Source organism: Salmo salar, chromosome 13 (assembly GCF_965601325.2).
Source record: "Salmo salar chromosome 13, fSalSal1, whole genome shotgun sequence".
NCBI classification, from domain to species: domain Eukaryota; kingdom Metazoa; phylum Chordata; class Actinopteri; order Salmoniformes; family Salmonidae; genus Salmo; species Salmo salar.
Genome location: NC_138303.1, coordinates 75,749,171 through 75,768,561, shown reverse-complemented (window position 1 = coordinate 75,768,561; position 19,391 = coordinate 75,749,171). Strand labels below are relative to the sequence as shown.

Here is a 19,391-nt window from a genome sequence, read left to right as displayed (position 1 = left end):
AATGGAGGGAGCCCCAATAACAGGCCACAGAATCTCTTCATCATTTTTCTAATTTGGTCCAGAGCGATGCATAGTAAAAAAAACACTGGACACGCCATTAGTTCCTGACCGTTGGGGCTGGCCCTTTAAATGGAATACTTCTCAATGCATAATTTCTAATTGTCCTTCAGTTTGGGGGTTATTGCCATATATGGATGCTTACTTAAATGCAAAACTGATTTTTGCTTAATTGAAGCCTTAGTCTGCGGAACTGTCACTATTAATTACTGTGCATATATGAATGCTCTTGCTTGTGGTATGAAGATTGATGAAAGTGTAAGCAATAGCCTGAATTTAGTCCTGAGTTTGGTTTTTAAACTACTTTAAAGGGCTGATATGTGAAGCAAGCAAAATTGGACACTCATGCCAAGTCATCAACTGAATGCTCCCAGTGTGACAAAGCCACAAGCGTAGCCATGCTGTCCATGTGTAACATGAGCAAGGCTCTTGACCAGGAATTCAGTCCGCGGTTTGCCAGATGTGGAAAGTCACATTGGTTTTGGGAATGTGGCCTATAAGTATTTTTTTTAACACCAACTTTTATTTATCCTGTTTAACACATCTTTACTTAACCATCACATGAAAGTAGATTTGAGACGGGCTGAGTTGCTCTTAGTATTATGTGCCCTCAGCTTTATTTAGCCTGGCTGAGAACATCTTTTCATACATTCAATATGTAGCATAGACTTACTGGCTGAAGTTCACACCACGGAACAAGTTTTGTTCTTAAGTAACTGGCCGTCAAACATGTATGTACTGTATATACACCCTTGTTCCTTCCTGTGTTTCTAACCCCCAATGACTATGTTGTTTCTCACAGTTTCATACTTTCCCCTTTGACTAATCCCCTTGCTGTTGCTTTCTCTGCTCAAACCCAATAAGACAAAGTGTTCCAGCTCACTACATTTCAATCTCAGTGTGTAGAGCATTTCATGCAGAGTGAGGTTAGCCTTGAAGATCTGTTGTTGCTTGACAAATGTTTGATTAACTATAAATTCTGGGAAGGCTCAGTTGGGCAGATTTGGAAACATCAATCTCTAAATAGCTAAATAAATAAGTACTTTTCAACTGTTATGCCAACGTTAAACTCCTGTTTATCAAGATGTTATAAGTGGGTTGATACACCAGTATTACTGGAATACTATTTTAAACATGACACGCCATCATCACAGTCTGCTATTGTTTTAGTTAATCAATTAACCTTTCCTTTGTGTGTGCTGAGCTGTACATCCTCAGGGTCCTGATGCCATGTTTGCCTCCAGTTTCAGGAGCTGCAGGTGGACAGAGAGATCCTGCTGACCTCCAACCGGAGCTTGGCCGACGAGAGCATCGCCAGGCGACCCCGCCTCAACAACGGAAAACTCCAGCTGGCCGAGAAATACAAGGAGCTGGCCAATCTGGCAACCATCTGTTGGGAAAAACAGAGCCGGCTCGGTGAGTCTACATGTGCCCAAGAGAGACAGACGAGAAAGGAAGAGAAGACTGTCTTTGTTTCTTTTCTGTTATCAGATGTTCAGGGAATAATGCTGTCCACCATGAGTCAGGATTAGGAATATACACAGACATCTGGATAACAATTTATGTAAATATATGTCTTATTGTCTGTGTGTGGTGTGATCATAGACCAGGGCATGAGGTTTTGATGAGCTGTTCTAGCAAACTATTTTTTATGTAAGCTGCAAATGGTTTATTAATAACATTCAAACAACCCCAGGGCGTGTGCCTTTGTGTCGGTGGAAACACATCACAGAGCAACAAGGTTCCATAACAACACACCCTAATGTCCACTGTGTTTCATTTATGAGGCAGCGATGAACAGTGTCACAACCTCTTGTGTGGATTGTTATCCCATATGACTGGTTGACTGGGTGAAATCTGCTGGCATTGTTGGGATCCAAACCATGGTCCACCCCTCTCCCATCCCGTCCCCCTCATGGGTGTGAGGGTTGGAGCCAGAGGTGGGGGTGTAGCAGAGCTATCGTATCCCCATAGGTGAGCTCAGGCCAAGGGGTTCCCACCTGGCTGTTTCACCCCACTTTCAACACTAGCCAAGAATAACCACTGGAGCAGGTATGAAATAGAAGTCCTGCTCCACATAAGCCTGTTTCACTTCCCAAACAGTGAACAGGGTCGCTCCTCTACTAAGGGAGCTGTTTTTTTTTATGGCCAAAATGATGAAATATTATTGTGTTCCTCCCTGTTAAAATCTAATTGTATTAGTGTCACGCCCTGACCTGAGAGAGACGTTTTTCTCTGTTTGGTTAGGTCAGGGTGTGACATGGGGTGGGCATTCTATGTGTTGTATGTCCATGTTTTTTTCTTTTCTTTGATTGGCCAAGTATGGTTTCCAATCAGAGGCAGCTGTCATTCCTTGTCTCTGATTGGGAATCATACTTAGGCAGCCCTTTTTCCCACAGTCAGTTGTGGGATCTTGTCTTTGTGTTGCATGTGTTTGCACGCCTAGCGTTTCGTTCGGTTTATTGTTTATGTTGGTTCTCATTTATAAATAAATATGATGAACCCAACTCACGCTGCGCCTTGGTCAACTCCTAACGACGAACGTCACAATTAGTCACATGCGCCGAATACAACAGGTATTAGACCTTACAGTGAAATGTTTACTTACGAGTCCCCAACCAACAATACAGTTAAAAAAAATTATATGAGTAAGAATAATAAATAAAAGTAACAAGTAATTCAAGAGCAGCAGTAAAATAACAATAGGTAGCAGAGAGAACAGTCTACGACTAGTGTGACTGGAGTTTTAGGGCCTTCCTCTGACACCGCCTGTTGTAGAGGTCCTGGATGGCAGGAAGCTTGTCCCCAGTGATGTACTGAGCTGTACGCACTACCCTCTATAGTGCCTTGCGGTTGGAGGCCGAGCAGCCATACCAGGCAATGATGCAACCAGTCAGGATGATCTTGATGGTGCAGCTGTAGAACCTTTTGAGGATCTGAGGACCCATGCCAAATTTTTTCAGTCTCCTGAGGGGGAATAGGTCACGACTGTCTTTGTGTGCTTGGACCATGTTAGTTTGTTGGTGATGTGGACACCAAGGAACTTGAAGCTCTCAACCTGCTCCACTACAGCCCCGTCGATGAAATGTTTTCTTCTTGGCTGTGTAAGAAACTGACTGTTTTCTCACAGTCAGACAGACTTACACATCTCAGAGTCATCTTTGGCTCGCTGAACCAAGGAATATGTTATTCAAACAGACAATAAAAATGTAAACAGAATACAGTATAAAATCATTTTTCATAGATATGGTACTGTTCATGCATCTTGTTTAGCTACCGACCCACAAGGCCAAAGGGAACGGCAGAAACCTCAGCACCCAAAGAAGAGCAATCACTCTAACCTCATCGGGCTGAGTAATTGCATGGTTTAGTCCGCAGTGGCCCTCATTGTCTTACCTCGTGTTAGGTAAGAGACAAAGGGGCACTTATTGAAGCAGTTCTGCCGAGACTTGAGAGAGAAAGCTTCAGTCTCGCTTTCTTGTTTTAAGCGGTAATCTCAGATTGAACTCCTCTCGGAATCTTCAACACCCCGGTTTCGGCACACTGAGAATTAATGATTTAGATTATGAAAATGTAGGGGGAGCACAAAAAAACTAACAAGGTCTAGATTAGCTTTAAGTCTCCCAGGTGCATCAATTTATGCAGTCAATATGAGGACAAGCATAGGAATGAGATTGCAGCACTTCCCCATCCTACTTCCATTCAATCCCGACCCACATTCTCCTACAGCCTCAGCCAGTGTTCTAGCATTCAAAGCAGACAAGGAGATGTGAGTTATATGTTGACTTTCAGGGATGTTCTCTTGATAAGTGTGTGAATTAGACAATTCCTGTCCTGCTAAGCATTCAAAATGTAACGAGTACTTTTGGGTGCCAGGGAAAATGTGTAAAAGGAGTAAAAAGTACATACATTTTTTTTCTTCGGAATATAGTGGAGTAAAAATCAAAGTTGTCAAAAATATAAATAGTAAAGTAAAGTGCAGATATCCCAAAACCTACTTAAGTACTTTACACCATTGCCAAGTGGTGCAGCAAATCTATTTGTAAGGCCTTTTGCCTGCTGCTATCAGGTAGTTCAAAGACAAGGGAAAGTTTCACATGACTGTAGAGAACTGTTTCCAAAAGCCTCTGAAGGCAGGTGGCCCACTCCTCAGGTTCGGTTTTCTCTGCTGTAACTGTGTGCAAGCTCACCAGCTAATGGTCATGGTAAATATTGAGCGCATCAATGCCAGCAGGAAACTGAACAGTTGTCAGGGGATTTTGGGAGGTGGAAAGGGGCCTTGTCTTTGCTTAGCAGAGTCATGCTGTTGACAGGACAATAGTAGAGCTGCACCAGTAGAGTATGTGAGAACTCTTAGCTTTAGCAGAGCAGCAGCCGCTCAGTAGAGGAAGCTTTAAACCCCTCTTCCTGAATCCTGAGCCTCATGGGTGAAACTCAGAAAAATGTTACTCTTCATGAGTCGGGCTGAAGCAGGTGCTGTTCAGCTCCATGTGTTTAAATCAGTTAACTATTTTGATGTTAGACAAACTTATCCATATTATGTACAGATAGGAAATCTCAAAACCAGCAGATTTATACTGAACCTTGTGTACAACCAGCATGTTTTGTAGCCCGTCGTTTCTCCCCTTTTCTCCCTTTCTACAGCCTTAGCAGCTGTCCAATGATGGAAGGAGGGTGGAATGTTCACCTTCCTGCCACCATGCACACACACACACACACACACACACACACACACACACACACACACACACACACACACACACACACACACACACACACACACACACACACACACACACACACACACACACACACACACACACACACACACACAATGTACCAACACTCCAGCTGCACCAGCAACGCAGGATGGGTGGGAGTCTTTCCTTCCTCCACAAAACATCTGATTCTCATTTGGCCTGACGACGGGGGAAAAGACGGGGAAAAATTGTGAAAAAAAGGAAGAATTCCTGAGGCAAGCAATCGCAGAGGAGTTAGAGTCTAACTGTTAGACTGTGTTTTGGCTCAAGGTAAAGACCTATTGAGTAATGCAGCTTGCTTAGAGATGGAAGATATTGAAGGGATAATCCAACCCCAGAAATAAAAATCATGAAACTCCTGTCAATTTGGTGAAAGCCTATGTTCTATCAGTGGGTAAAATAATTGTTTCCCCCATGATTTAAATTCCATGTGGTCCGTCTGCGAAATCAGGAAATTGTGTAGGAGCGCATCATAGCTACATGGTTCTCGTAATAGTAGATAGGGGATAACACACTATAACATTTCATAACGCTTTTAAAACAATTGCCTGCACTTTAGATCACCAAATCAGCCAATAGATGGTATGTGCATACCTGTCTAGAACACATCCATCCATTTATATCATCATGACAAAGTATACAGTGCCTTGCAAAAGTATTCATCCCCCTTGGCATTTTTCCTATTTTGTTGCATTACAACCTGTAATTTAAATTGATTTTATTTGGATTTCATGTAATGGACATACACAAAATAGTCAAAATTGGTGAAGTGAAATGAAGAAAAAAAACTTGTTTAAAATAATAAAAAATAAAAAAACGGAAAGTGTTGCGTGCACATATATTCACCCCCTTTGCTATGAAGCCCCTAAGTAAGATCTGGTGCAACTAATTACCTTCAGAAGTCACATAATTAGTTAAATAAAGTCCACCTGTGTGCAATCTAAGTGTCACATGATCTGCCACATGATCTCAGTATATATACACCTGTTCTGAAAGGCCCCACAGTCTGCAACACCACTAAGCAAGCGGCACCATGAAGACCAAGGTGCTCTCCAAACAGGTCAAGGACAAAGTTGGGCAGAAGTACAGATCAGGGTTGGGTTATAAAAAACTATCAGGAACTTCTAACATCCCATGGAACGCCATTAAATCCATTGTTAAAAAATTGAAAGAATATAGCACCACAACAAACCTGCCAAGAGAGTGCCGCCCACCAAAACTCACTGACCAGGCAAGGAGGGCATTAATCAGAGAGGCAACAAAGAGACCAAAGATAACCCTGAAGGAGCTGCAAAGCTCCACAGCGGAGATTTGAGTATCTTGTCATAGGACCACTTTAAGCTGTACAGTCCACAGAGCTGGGCTTTACGGAAAAGTGGCCAGAAAAAAGCCATTGCTTAAAGAAAAAAATAAGCAAACACGTTTGGTGTTCGCCAAAAGGCATGTGGGAGACTCACCAAACATATGGAAGAAGGTACTCTGGTCAGATGAGACAAAAATTTTGCTTTTTGGCCATCTAGGAAAACGCTATGTCTGGCGCAAACCCACCACCTCTCATCACCCCGAGAACGCCATCCCCACAGTGAAGCATGGTGATGGCAGCATCATGCTGTGAGGATGTTTTTCATCGGCAGGGACTTGGAAACTGGTCAGAATTAAAGGAATGATGGATGGCGCTAAATACAGGGACATTTTTGAGGGAAACATGTTTGTCTTCCAGAGATTTGAGACTGGGATGGAGGTTCACTTTCCAGCAGGACAATGACCCTAAGCATACTGCTAAAGCAACACTGGAGGGGTTTAAGGGGAAACATTTTAATGTCTTGGAATGGCCTAGTCAAAGCCCAAACCTCAATCCAATTGAGAATCTGTGTTATGACTTAAAAATTGCTGTACACCAGCAGAACCCATCCAACTTGAAGGAGCTGGAGCAGTTTTGCCTTGAAGAATGGGCAAAAATCCCAGTGGCTAGATGTGCCAAGCTTATAGAGACATACCCCAAGAGACTTGCAGCTGTAATTTCTGCAAAAGGTGGCTCTACAAACTATTGACTTTGGGGGGGGGGGGGAATAGTAATGCACGCTCAAGTTCTTTTTTTTGGTCTTATTTCTTGTTTGTTTTACAATAAAAAAATATTTAGCATCTTCAAGTTGGTAGGCATGTAGTGTAAATCAAATGATACAAACCCCCAAAAAAATCACATTTAATTCCAGGCTGTAAGGCAACAAAATAGGAAAAATGCCAAGGGGGTGAATACTTTCGCAAGCCACTGTATACAGTACTTCGCTTAGATGTGCTCAATCTAAACGGTGTACCAAATTATTCAGCTCAGTTTCTCCTTCTCGCAATGCTACTTGAAGATGAAAACACACATTTTCCCTGTGTGTCTGTTAGGTGGTAGGCTGAAGCCAAAAAACGTGAAGTTGATTGATCCCCGTCGAGGGAGGAGCTTATTTTTATTTTTTTATATGACAGTAAAACACTCTTATGATGAATATGGCATTTTATTGGCACCTTCAATTCGTGCAAATTTGCTCAAAATAAGTATATTTCAAAACTGTCTGCTCAGGAAAATTTGCCAAACTGCTTAACTTGGAACCAATCAGAACTCCCGTACATACCACTTCTGATGTAAACACAGCCTCTTGTGAAAATGCGAGCTGCTGTCTGATGAAGAGGACAGATATAGTTAGCTCCCAAAGACTTAAATAAGATAAATATCTGTTTTTGAGTACACTTGAAATATGCAGCATGCAATACGATTTGTCCTGATTGTATGAAGAGATAACTCTGACCATTTAGCCAATTTATTGAAAGCTAGCCAATGTTACAGTTTGACTAGCCTAGCCAGATACTGTAAATGACAATTTGTCTTTCATTAGCTATCTCTCTGTCAGTGAATAACATTTACAAATCATGTTTTGGCATGATTATATGTCTCATTCTAAGTAACTAGCTGCAGGTTTAAAGAAACATTCAATCATATACTTTGCATAGAAACCAGGGGTGAAAGTAGATTTAATTTGTTCCCGGTATGGGGACCTCATGTGTGCACACGCTTTATTTTGTTATGGGCTTAATCATTGAAAGACATATAGAATCCCTATTAATTTAATAGGATCTCTATGGACCTAATAGTAAAGATTTGTTGTTTACCTGATGTTTTCATCTGATTGTCAAACAATTAGGCTACTTCAAAAGGCTCATGTAGGGTACCTGTGCACGTTGTTCAGGGACGGCGGAAAGAATGCAGGAAAATGTGTTTTTAAGACTCATTTAGCTATTCATATGCTTATATTTTCTGACATGTGGTAAGCTATTTGTTAGTCAACTTGTCTATATATAAGGGCACAAGGCGAGACCCAGATGCAGATGGTTTGAGTCTTGATATTTATTAAACAATCCGAAAGTGGTTGGCAAGAGAATGGTCATGGACAGGCAAAAGGTCAAAAACAGTTCAGAGTCCAGGAGGTACAGAGTGGCAAGCAGAATGGTCAGGCAGGTGGGTACAGAGTCCAGAAAACAGGCAAGGGTCAAAAACTGTGAGGACTAGCAAAAGAGAATAGAAGCAGGAGTACGGGGAAAACGCTGGTTGACTTGAAAGACATACAAGACGAACTGGCACAGAGAGACAGGAAACACAGGGATATAAACACCAGGGAAAATAAGCGACACCTGGAAGGGGGTGGAGACAATCACAAGACAGGTGAAACAGATCAGGGTGTGACACTATAATTAGATACATGCAGCTTCTCTTCTGTCATTACTTGATGCTTGTCTAGAATACTACATAAAGCCTTGCTCACCAGAATGTCATAAATCGATAGAAAGATCAATGCATCGTCAACAATCTAATTGACATCGGTAAAGATTTCTCTTTCATTTCTGCTTCTCTCAGATACAGGAGAGCTGAGTAGATCATGTGAGACAAAAGTGAGAGACAAGAATTAAACAAATAAATCACAGCTAGGGTTGGGCGGTATCCAGACTAAGGGCAAACCAGATGTGATGGCAGATCGCTGCAGAATGCTGTGGTAGCCATGCTGGTTAAGTGTGCCTTGAATTCTAAATAAATCACAGACAGTGTCACCAGCAAAGCAACCCCACACCATCATACCTCCTCCTCCATGCTTCACAGTGGGAACCACACATAATCCGTTCACCTACTCTGCGTCTCACAAAGAAACAGCGGTTGGAGCCAAAATTCTCAAATTTGGACTCATCAGACCAAAGGACAGATTTCCTCTGGTCTAATGTCCATTGCTCATGTTTCTTGGCCCAAGCAAGTCTCTTCTTCTTATTGGTGTCCTTTAGTAGTGGTTTCTGTGAAGCAATTCTACCATGAAGCCCTGATTCACACAGTCTCCTCTGAACAGTTGATGTTGAGATGTGTCTGTTACTTGAACTCTGTGAAGCATTTATGTTCCTGATTGACTGACCTTCATGTCTTAAAGTAATGATGGACTGTCGTTTCCCTTTTCTTATTTGAGCTGTTCTTGCCATAATATGGACTTGGTCTTTTACCAAAGAGGGCTATCTTCTGTATATCCCCCTACCTTGTCACAACACAACTGATTAGCTCAAACACATTAAGAAGGAAAGAAATTCCACAAATCAACTTTTAACAAGGCTCACCTGTTAATTGAAATGCATTCGAGGTAACTACCTCATAACGCTGGTTGAGAGAATGCCAAGAGTGTGCAAAGCTGTCATCAAGGCAAAGGGTGGCTACTTTGAAGAATCTCAAATATAAAATATATTTTGATTTGTTTAACACTTTTTTGGTTACTACATGATTCCATATGTGTTATTTCATAGTTTTGATGTCTTCACTATTAATCTACAATGTAGGAAATAGTAAAAATAAAGAAAACCCCTTGAATGAGGTGTGTCCAAACTTTTGACTGGTACTGTATATTGGAAGGAGCTACCGAATGCCATTTTTGGTGAGTTTGGACATTTACAAGTGAATGTGAACAAAAGACATTGTGCAAATTAACAAGGTTTTGCTGCATGCTTGTCTGATGGAAGAACGGTACTGGCTCTGGTTCAGCATGTGTACACGCTGTGTCTGTGTGGAGTCTGGAGTCACTAGGGCAACAGGCCTGCCTGCTCTGCTCGGAAAAGAGGGGGGTGGGCCGAGAATGGAAAGGAGAAAAAAACGCAAGAAAATCAAGATAGCATTGGCAGCTGTACAGATTTCTCAAACATAGCAGAAAGCTAACACTATATTATGCCCCATCTGCTTATTAATTCAGCCACTTACTTAGATAACTAGCAAGTTAAACTTAGGAGTCACGTTAACGGTGAATTCAGCATTTTTCACGCAGAGAAAAAAGATAAAACGCACAATAAATATCTTGCTTAAATGCAGATCTAAAATGGTTTTTATTAAGAAAAACATTAGGAAATGTAGCTGGCTACATTCTTTCTATGATAAACTTTGCAAATATTCTGGCCATGCATTGTTTTTGCAAAAAAGACCTTGCTTTTTTTGTAAGCTTGTTTACTTGTGTTGCTTCCAGCTAAATAGCTTTGCACTTCTTTTGTCATCAGTAATGTAAATAAAAGTGCTAGCTCCCCAATACTGGAGTTTTGGTGCAGGTACCACCACCTAGTGCAAAGATAATATTGCGATATTGGCGATCACGTTATCTGTATCTAACTTAGAACACAGTAAGCTAGCTACATTACATTATTATAGTTGCTGTGTTCTAAGTTGGGAGTCATTTTACAGCTTGAATGGATGGTATCACATTTCTATAACTAAATAGTTAGATTACAAATCAATAAAAAATACATTACCTGATAGCAGTTTGTCGGACGAAGATCTGTCTCGAGATGTCACCAGCTGTCTACGACCTTAGATACAGATAACGTGATTGGCAGACAAGATCAATAGAGATAGTACCATGTGTAGTGTATAGCACACGCGTTATCTGGTTTACGGTTTAGTACTCAGCAGCGTTTTCCTGTCCAGCTAGCGAACATGAAAGTAAGTTTTCCGAGAATTGGCATTGCCAACAAACAGAAATGTATTCAAAATAAATAAATATACACAATATGTAAAAATCAGCTCCTCCCTCGACAAAGATCAATCACCTCAACAAAGATCGATCATCTCGACAGAGATCGATCAAAGAAAAAATATGAAGGGACCCCCCCAGGTGGGTAAAAGAATCAGGTGATTACAAATGCAATTGTGAAAAGAAGGACCTAGACAAACGAAGTCCACTTTGAGTGACCATGATGTGCAAGGCCTTTAATGATTGGAAGCCAGCTACTTTAGTGTGAAGGTGTGAGATCGCACAGTGCCTGGTGGAAGAGTCAGAAATATCTCAGTTTCATTTTGGTATGGGTGTTGGTAGGGGTAGTTATCTAAGTTGGATTAAGGCTATTGAACTCCCCTTACACTACTCTTTACCACATGGGGGGAGAATGGGGCCCTTTGCAGGCTTTAGTACTCGATCCCCCTGACAATCAAACCACAACTGCCAGCTAGACAAAGACAGTCCTCACTTATATGTAACAAATGGAAAACAGATTTTCTTAGCATTGCACATTCCAATGGGAATTGTGTACCCATAGTTTTGTGCAATTTAGCAAAGATCACAATGAGACTCATATTCAGGGGTTTTATATGATCTAAATTTATGTTTTATAAATTCTATACATTTATTTGCATTTTAATATAAGGGGTGATATTGAGGTCACATTGGACTAGTTTTTCATTTCTATAAATAGTTTAGGCCATGTTATCCGTGGAGGCTCCTCAGAGGAGGAAGGGGAGGACTATCCTCAGTGAATTTCATAAAAATAAATAATAGTTCAACATTAAAAAAGTTATCCTTTTTAGATAAAAGTATACTAAATATATTCACGTCACCAAATAATTGATTAAAATACACTGTTTTTCAATGAAGGTCTACACTAGCCTCAGCAGCACTCTGTAGGGTAGCACAGTGTTGTAGCCGGAAGACAGCTAGCTTCTGTCCTCCTCTGGGTACATTGACTTCAATACAACACCTAGGAGGCACATGGTTCTCACCCCATTCCATAGACTTACAAAGTAATTATGACAACTTCCGGAGGATGTCCTCCAACCTATCAGAGTTCTTGCAGCATGAACTGGCATGTTGTCCACCCAATTAAAGGATCAGAAAATGTATCTAGTACTGAATGCATAAGCTACAATTAGCACTGCAGTGCATCAAATGTGGTGAGTAGTTGACTCAAAGAGAGAGAAAGACAATAGTTGAACAGTTTTGAACAAATTAATTTATTCCAAAATTAAGGAAAAGCGAGCGAGAGAGAAAGCTATTTTTGGTTGTATTTTTTTACAACTTTCACTTAGCTAGCAAATGCAGATAGCTAGTTTAGCCTAGTCAAACACCCGGCTCAAACAGAGAGGGGTGCTATGTTAGCTAGCTAGCTATGGCTATCCAACACTGGAACTCTTCCAAGTCAAGGTAAGCTTTTGGTGTGATTAATTTATTGCAATCGGGGCCTGCCTGTGTAACTGCTAAACTGCTTATGCAGCTAGCTAGTTCAGCCTAGTCAAACACCTGACTCAAACAGAGAGGGGTGCTATGTTAACTAGCTGGCTATTGCTATCCAACACTGGAACTTTTCCAAGTCAAGGTAAGCTTTTGGTTTTATAAATGTATTGCCACCAGGGCCCTCCAGTTTAACTGTTAAACTGCTTTCTGACTGTACACAGTACTGCATGATTGTAGCGGGTTTACTAACATGTTAGTTCTAGTAGTTCTAGTTGACTATGACATGACAACGATGTAGGCTGTGTGTAGCAGTTCGCGGTCATGATATGAAGTTTTGGCTTGGAAAGGTTTTTTCGCCTGGTCACAGACAGCTGATGTGTTGTGCACTAAAGTCCACAAGCAAAGGGAGAAGGTGAGAGAAGGAGAAGGCATAAATTGTTGCGAGAAGAAATTATATATACAACGAGCAAAGTGATCATGCTGTCTTTATGTGGTTGCTATGAAAGTGAAATGTTTGCTTGTGATCAGGGGTGTATTCATTCCGCCGATTCTGTTAAAAACCTTTCTTAAATGGAAGCAAAAGGAACGAAACGGCGATAAACATACCAGAATTTTTCCAATAGAAACTCTCATTTGCAACTGTTGGGCTAATGATTACACCCTAGATCAGCTAGATGCAGGCAAGAGTGTGCGAGGCTGTATTGAATGTGTCACTGTCGGTCTGTCTGTCACCTTGATTACTCAAAATTCTTTCAACCTGTGGACCTACGTTTTAAACTTTCATTCATAGGTTAGATTGTAGCAACCTCATGATGGATACCAGGAAAAGTCAAGTATTGTCACGTCCTGGCCAGTATATAAGGTTAATTGTTTTGTAGTTTGGTCAGGGCGTGGCAGGGGGTATTTGTTTTCTGTGGTTCGGGGTGGTGTGTTTTGTGTAAAGGGTGTTTGATTTAATAATTCCGGGTTTTGGTTTATGTTTAGTATTCTATGGTTAGTCTAGGTTGTGTGTTTCTATGTTTGGTTGATTGGGGTTGGGACTCTCAGTTGAAGGCAGGTGTTGTCTATCTGCCTTTGATTGAGAGTTCCATATATTAGGGTGTGTTTGTATGTGTGATTTGTGGGTGATTGTTCTGTGTTTCGCCTTGTGCCTTACCAGACTGTTTTTGTTGATCGTTCGTGTTTTTGTTATTTTGTATGTTCGTTTTGAAAGATAATTAAAAATCAAGATGAGCATTCACGTACCTGCTGCGTTTTGGTCCTCATTCACCGACAACAGCCGTGACAGAATCACCCACCACCAAAGGACCAAGCAGCAGAGGAAGGAGCAGACGGAGTTCGAGTTGGACTGGCGGGAGAAGTGGACTTGGGAGGAAGTTCTGGACGGGGCCGGACCCTGGCATCAGGCTGGGGATTATCGACGCCCGCAGGGGGAAATTGAGGCAGCCAAGGCAGAGAGGCGGTGGTACGAGGCCAAGTACGCGCTGAAGGAGAAGCACGAGAGGCACCCCCAAGAAAATTTTGGGGGGGGGCACACGGGTAGTTTGGCTAGGCGTAAGAAGAGCCGGAAGCCAGCTACTCGTGGTTATATGGAGGAGCGTATGGGGTGGAGAGCGTTATGTTTCGCTGAGGAGCGCACTATCTCACCCATACGCACGCACAGTCCGGTGCGCGTTATTCCAGCCCCTCGCAGGTGCCGTGCTAGAGCGGGCATCCAGCCTGGTAGGAGGATGCCTGCGCAGCGCATCTGGTCGCCGGTACGCCTCCGAGGACCAGGCTACCCAACTCCCGCTCTACGCACGGCTACCATCAGGCCCCTGCACAGCCCAGTCTGCCCTGTACGAGCACCCCGCTCGTACAGGGCTACTAGTTCCATCCAGCCAAGGCGGGTTGTGCAGGAGGTAAGATCTAGACCGGCTGTGCGCCTCCATAGCCCTGGGTTTCCAGCTCCTGTCTCTCGTGCGGACCCGGAAGTGCGTCAACCCAGTCCGACTCGTCCTGTTCCCGCTCCCCGCACTAGCCTGGAGGTGCGTGTACATAATCTGGTAATCCCAGTACCAGCACCACGCACCAGGCTACAAGTGCGTCAACCCAGCCTCGCCAGTCAACAGTCTTCATCAGAGCTGCCCGCCAGTCAACAGTCTTCATCAGAGCTGCCCGCCAGTCAACAGTCATCGTCAGAGCTGCCCGCCAGTCAACAGTCATCGTCAGAGCTGCCCGCCAGTCAACAGTCATCGTCAGAGCTGCCCGCCAGTCAACAGTCATCGTCAGAGCTGCCCGCCAGTCAACAGTCATCGTCAGAGCTGCCCGCCAGTCAACAGTCATCGTCAGAGCTGCCCGCCAGTCAACAGTCATCGTCAGAGCTGCCCGCCAGTCAACAGTCGTCAGAGCTGCCCGCCAGTCAACAGTCGTCAGAGCTGCCCGCCAGTCAACAGTCGTCAGAGCTGCCCGCCAGTCAACAGTCGTCAGAGCTGCCCGCCAGTCAACAGTCGCCAGAGAGGTCAGACTGCGCTGAACTGCCGGAGTGGTCAGACTGCGCTGAACTGCCGGAGTGGCCAGACTGCGCTGAACTGCCGGAGTGGCCAGACTGCGCTGAACTGCCGGAGTGGCCAGACTGCGCTGAACTGCCGGAGTGGCCAGACTGCGCTGAACTGCCGGAGTGGCCAGACTGCCCTGAACTGCCGGAGTGGCCAGACTGCCCTGAACTGCCGGAGTGGCCAGACTGCCCTGAACTGCCGGAGTGGCCAGACTGCCCTGAACTGCCGGAGTGGCCAGACTGCCCTGAACTGCCGGAGTGGCCAGACTGCCCTGAACTGCCGGAGTGGCCAGACTGCCCTGAACTGCCGGAGTGGCCAGACTGCCCTGAACTGCCGGAGTGGCCAGACTGCCCAGACTGTCCCGAATTGCCAGACTGCCCAGACTGTCCCGAATTGCCAGACTGCCCAGACTGTCCCGAATTGCCAGACTGTCCCGAATTGCCAGACTGCCCAGACTGTCCCGAATTGCCAGACTGCCCAGACTGTCCCGAATTGCCAGACTGCCCAGACTGTCCCGAATTGCCAGACTGCCCAGACTGTCCCGAATTGCCAGACTGCCCAGACTGTCCCGAATTGCCAGACTGCCCAGACTGTCCCGAATTGCCAGACTGCCCAGACTCTCCCGAATTGCCAGACTGCCCCGACTCTCCCGAATTGCCAGACTGCCCTGAACTGCCGGAGTGGCCAGACTGCCCTGAACTGCCGGAGTGGCCAGACTGCCCTGAACTGCCGGAGTGGCCAGACTGCCCTGAACTGCCGGAGTGGCCAGACTGCCCAGACTGTCCCGAGTGGCCAGACTGCCCAGACTGTCCCGAATTGCCAGACTGTCCCGAATTGCCAGACTGCCCAGACTGTCCCGAATTGCCAGACTGCCCAGACTGTCCCGAATTGCCAGACTGCCCAGACTGTCCCGAATTGCCAGACTGCCCAGACTGTCCCGAATTGCCAGACTGCCCAGACTGTCCCGAATTGCCAGACTGCCCAGACTGTCCCGAATTGCCAGACTGCCCAGACTGTCCCGAATTGCCAGACTGCCCAGACTGTCCCGAATTGCCAGACTGCCCAGACTCTCCCGAATTGCCAGACTGCCCCGACTCTCCCGAATTGCCAGACTGCCCCGACTGCCCCCCGGCGAAGCCAGAGTGGCCCGACAGCCTGGAACGGCCGGAGCCAGAGCCACCTCCAGAAATAGGTGGGTTGGGGAGGGGGGGTGTAGCACAGTGCCGTCGTTGACGGCAGCCACCCTCCCTTCCCTCCCTTTAGAAAAGGGGACTTTTTGTTGGTGTTGCTTGGGGTTATTTTTTGTTAAGGTGCTTCTGGGGTAGCACCTTTAAGGGGGGGGTACTGTCACGTCCTGGCCAGTATATAAGGTTAATTGTTTTGTAGTTTGGTCAGGGCGTGGCAGGGGGTATTTGTTTTCTGTGGTTCGGGGTGGTGTGTTTTGTGTAAAGGGTGTTTGATTTAATAATTCCGGGTTTTGGTTTATGTTTAGTATTCTATGGTTAGTCTAGGTTGTGTGTTTCTATGTTTGGTTGATTGGGGTTGGGACTCTCAGTTGAAGGCAGGTGTTGTCTATCTGCCTTTGATTGAGAGTTCCATATATTAGGGTGTGTTTGTATGTGTGATTTGTGGGTGATTGTTCTGTGTTTCGCCTTGTGCCTTACCAGACTGTTTTTGTTGATCGTTCGTGTTTTTGTTATTTTGTATGTTCGTTTTGAAAGATAATTAAAAATCAAGATGAGCATTCACGTACCTGCTGCGTTTTGGTCCTCATTCACCGACAACAGCCGTGACAAGTATCATGTAGTAGCCTGAACCTATCGATGTTACATTGAGCTGGGTGAATGGAATATGAATGACAGTCATCCAATATTCTGTAATCATCCTCCCTCATCTTAACCTGTTGGGTCTAGGGGGCAGCATTTGCACGTCTGGATAAAAAAATGTACCCGATTTAATCTGGTTACTAATCCTACCCAGTAACTAGAATATGCATATACTTATTATATATGGATAGAAAACACTCTAAAGTTTCTAAAACTGTTTGAATGGTGTCTGTGAGTATAACAGAACTCATTTGGCAGGCAAAACCCTGAGACATTTTCTGACAGGAAGTGGATACCTGATGTGTTGTATTGACTTTAAACCTATCCCATTGAAAAACACAGGGGCTTAGGAATATTTTGGCACTTCCTATTGCTTCCACTAGATGTCACCAGCCTTTACAAAGTGTTTTGAGTCTTCTGGAGGGAGATCTGACCGAACAAGAGCCATGGAACGATGATGTCCCATTAGACACCTGGCGCGCGAGTTCATGTTGGGTACCCTCGTTCCAATACGTTATAAAAGAGTATGCATTCGTCCACCTTGAATATTATTCATGTTCTGGTTAAAAAAGGCCCTAATGATTTATGCTATACAACGTTTGACATGTTTGAACGAACGGAAATATATTTTTTCCCCTCGTTCATGACGAGAAGTCCGGCTGGCTTACATCATGTGCTAACGAGACGGAGATTTTTGGACATAAATGATGAGCTTTTTTGAACAAAACTACATTCGTTATGGACCTGTGATACCTGGAAGTGACATCTGATGAAGAGAATCAAAGGTAATGGATTATTTACATAGTATTTTCGATTTTAGATCTCCCCAACATGACGTCTAGTCTGTATCGCAACGCGTATTTTTCTGGGCGCAGTGCTCAGATTATTGCAAAGTGTGATTTCCCAGTAAGGTTATTTTTAAATCTGGCAAGTTGATTGCGTTCAAGAGATGTAAATCTATAATTCTTTAAATGACAATATAATATTTTACCAATGTTTTCTAATTTTAATTATTTAATTTGTGACGCTGACTTGACTGCCGGTTATTGGAGGGAAACGATTTCCTCAACATCAATGCCATAGTAAAACGCTGTTTTTGGATATAAATATGAACTTGATAGAACTAAAAATGCATGCATTGTCTAACATAATGTCCTAGGAGTGTCATCTGATGGAGATTGTAAAAGGTTAGTGCATCATTTTAGCTGGTTTTATGGTTTTGGTGACCCTGTCTTTGACTTGACAAAACATTACACACAACTCTTGTAAATGTACTGTCCTAACATACTCTAAATTTATGCTTTCGCCGTAAAACCTTTTTGAAATCGTAAAACGTGGTTAGATTAAGGAGATGTTTATCTTTCAAATGGTGTAAAATAGTTGTATTTTTGAAAAATTTTAATTTTGACATTTATTTGGATTCAAATTTGCCGCTCTTGAAATGCACCTGCTGTTGATGGAGTGCACCACGGGTGGCACGCTAGCGTCCCACCTAGCCCCAAGAGGTTAAACGGCACCACTGCACGTTATATAGACTCAAGAGCACTGGAAAGCACAGCCCAAGAAGCGAAAAGACTATCAGCATACATTAAGGTAAAGGGTGATAAACACACACACACACACACGCGCGGTGTGAGCGGCCTCCATTATCTCACACAGTATGTAGGCCTTAAAGTTGTCATAAAGAGATTGCGAAATAGAGCTTATGAAATAATTTGCTCAATATCTCATATTTTTGGAGGAACTGTAAGGAGAAAATAAAAGTCCCAACAAATGTGATATAGTGGTGAGCTGTTAAAGCGCACATTGTAGGACGTTATCTAGAAACAAAATCCTCCACCTTTCAACTAGCCCGAAGGTGTAATCTATCTTGCTGGATTTGTCTAAAGAATGCTTTTCATGTTATTTTTAGCTGCTGTGGAGAAACAACTATGTCGTTAGCTGCTGAAGGCACTGCTGCTAACTGTGTTGCTGTTGTCAAACTGTGGTAAAGTAAAGATGAAGCCACAGAGTTGCTACACAGCGTCAGTCTGGAGAGCAAGCACTATGCTCTAACCTCTGCTCGCACACTGTCTCTTTTGATCTGAGAAACTATTCTGTACAAATGACATTACACAAGATGCTGGTGTGCATTTTCTCTGCCTCATCTACATCCTAAAAGATTTTTGGGAAGTCTCTACCAAACTTGTCATAGGGAGGAATAGATGATGTCAGCACAGTGTATTGTGTTATAAAAAGCTTTGAGGAGACAGGGTGACACATTCAGGAAACATGCGTCTCTTTGTGTGAAGCCCATCAAGCTCATTTTATCATCCCCAGTCAAGCGGAGCAGCACCAGTCAGCAGTATTTATCTCCACAGACCAAATAACACCCACTGTTATTGACAGGAAGTGTGTGTGTGTGTCTGTCTGTCTGTCTGTCTGTCTGTCTGTGTGTGTGTGAGGGGGCTTTCATTTCGCTGTATGAAGTGGCCTCGGAGCTTGCGTGCTTTGTCTTTTTCATCCTGACCTAATTTGAGAGAGAAGACATGTTGGGCTCTGTAGGCATCTAAACTGGGCCAGGGTCCTGCAGGGTTATAATTTACTGCTGAACCACTGGCTGATTCTGAACATTCAAATATTCCAAGCCCTGCGAGGCCCCATCTGTGATATTATGACTTATTTGCGTGGCATCAGTATGAGCTGATAGGTAGAGTACATTACCATTGGAAA

At 43.8% G+C, this 19,391-nt stretch overlaps 1 protein-coding gene across 1 annotated transcript in view; it reads left to right on the top strand.

Moving 5' to 3' along the window:
* LOC106567677 (vacuolar protein sorting-associated protein 37D) overlaps positions 1-19,391 on the top strand; it is a 58,865-nt gene that overhangs the window by 16,232 nt on the left and 23,242 nt on the right. Inside the window, exon 2 of the mRNA XM_014137240.3 lies at positions 1,302-1,473. Within this exon, the coding sequence (XP_013992715.1) occupies positions 1,302-1,473 (172 nt within the window). The remainder of the gene's footprint in view (positions 1-1,301; positions 1,474-19,391) is intronic.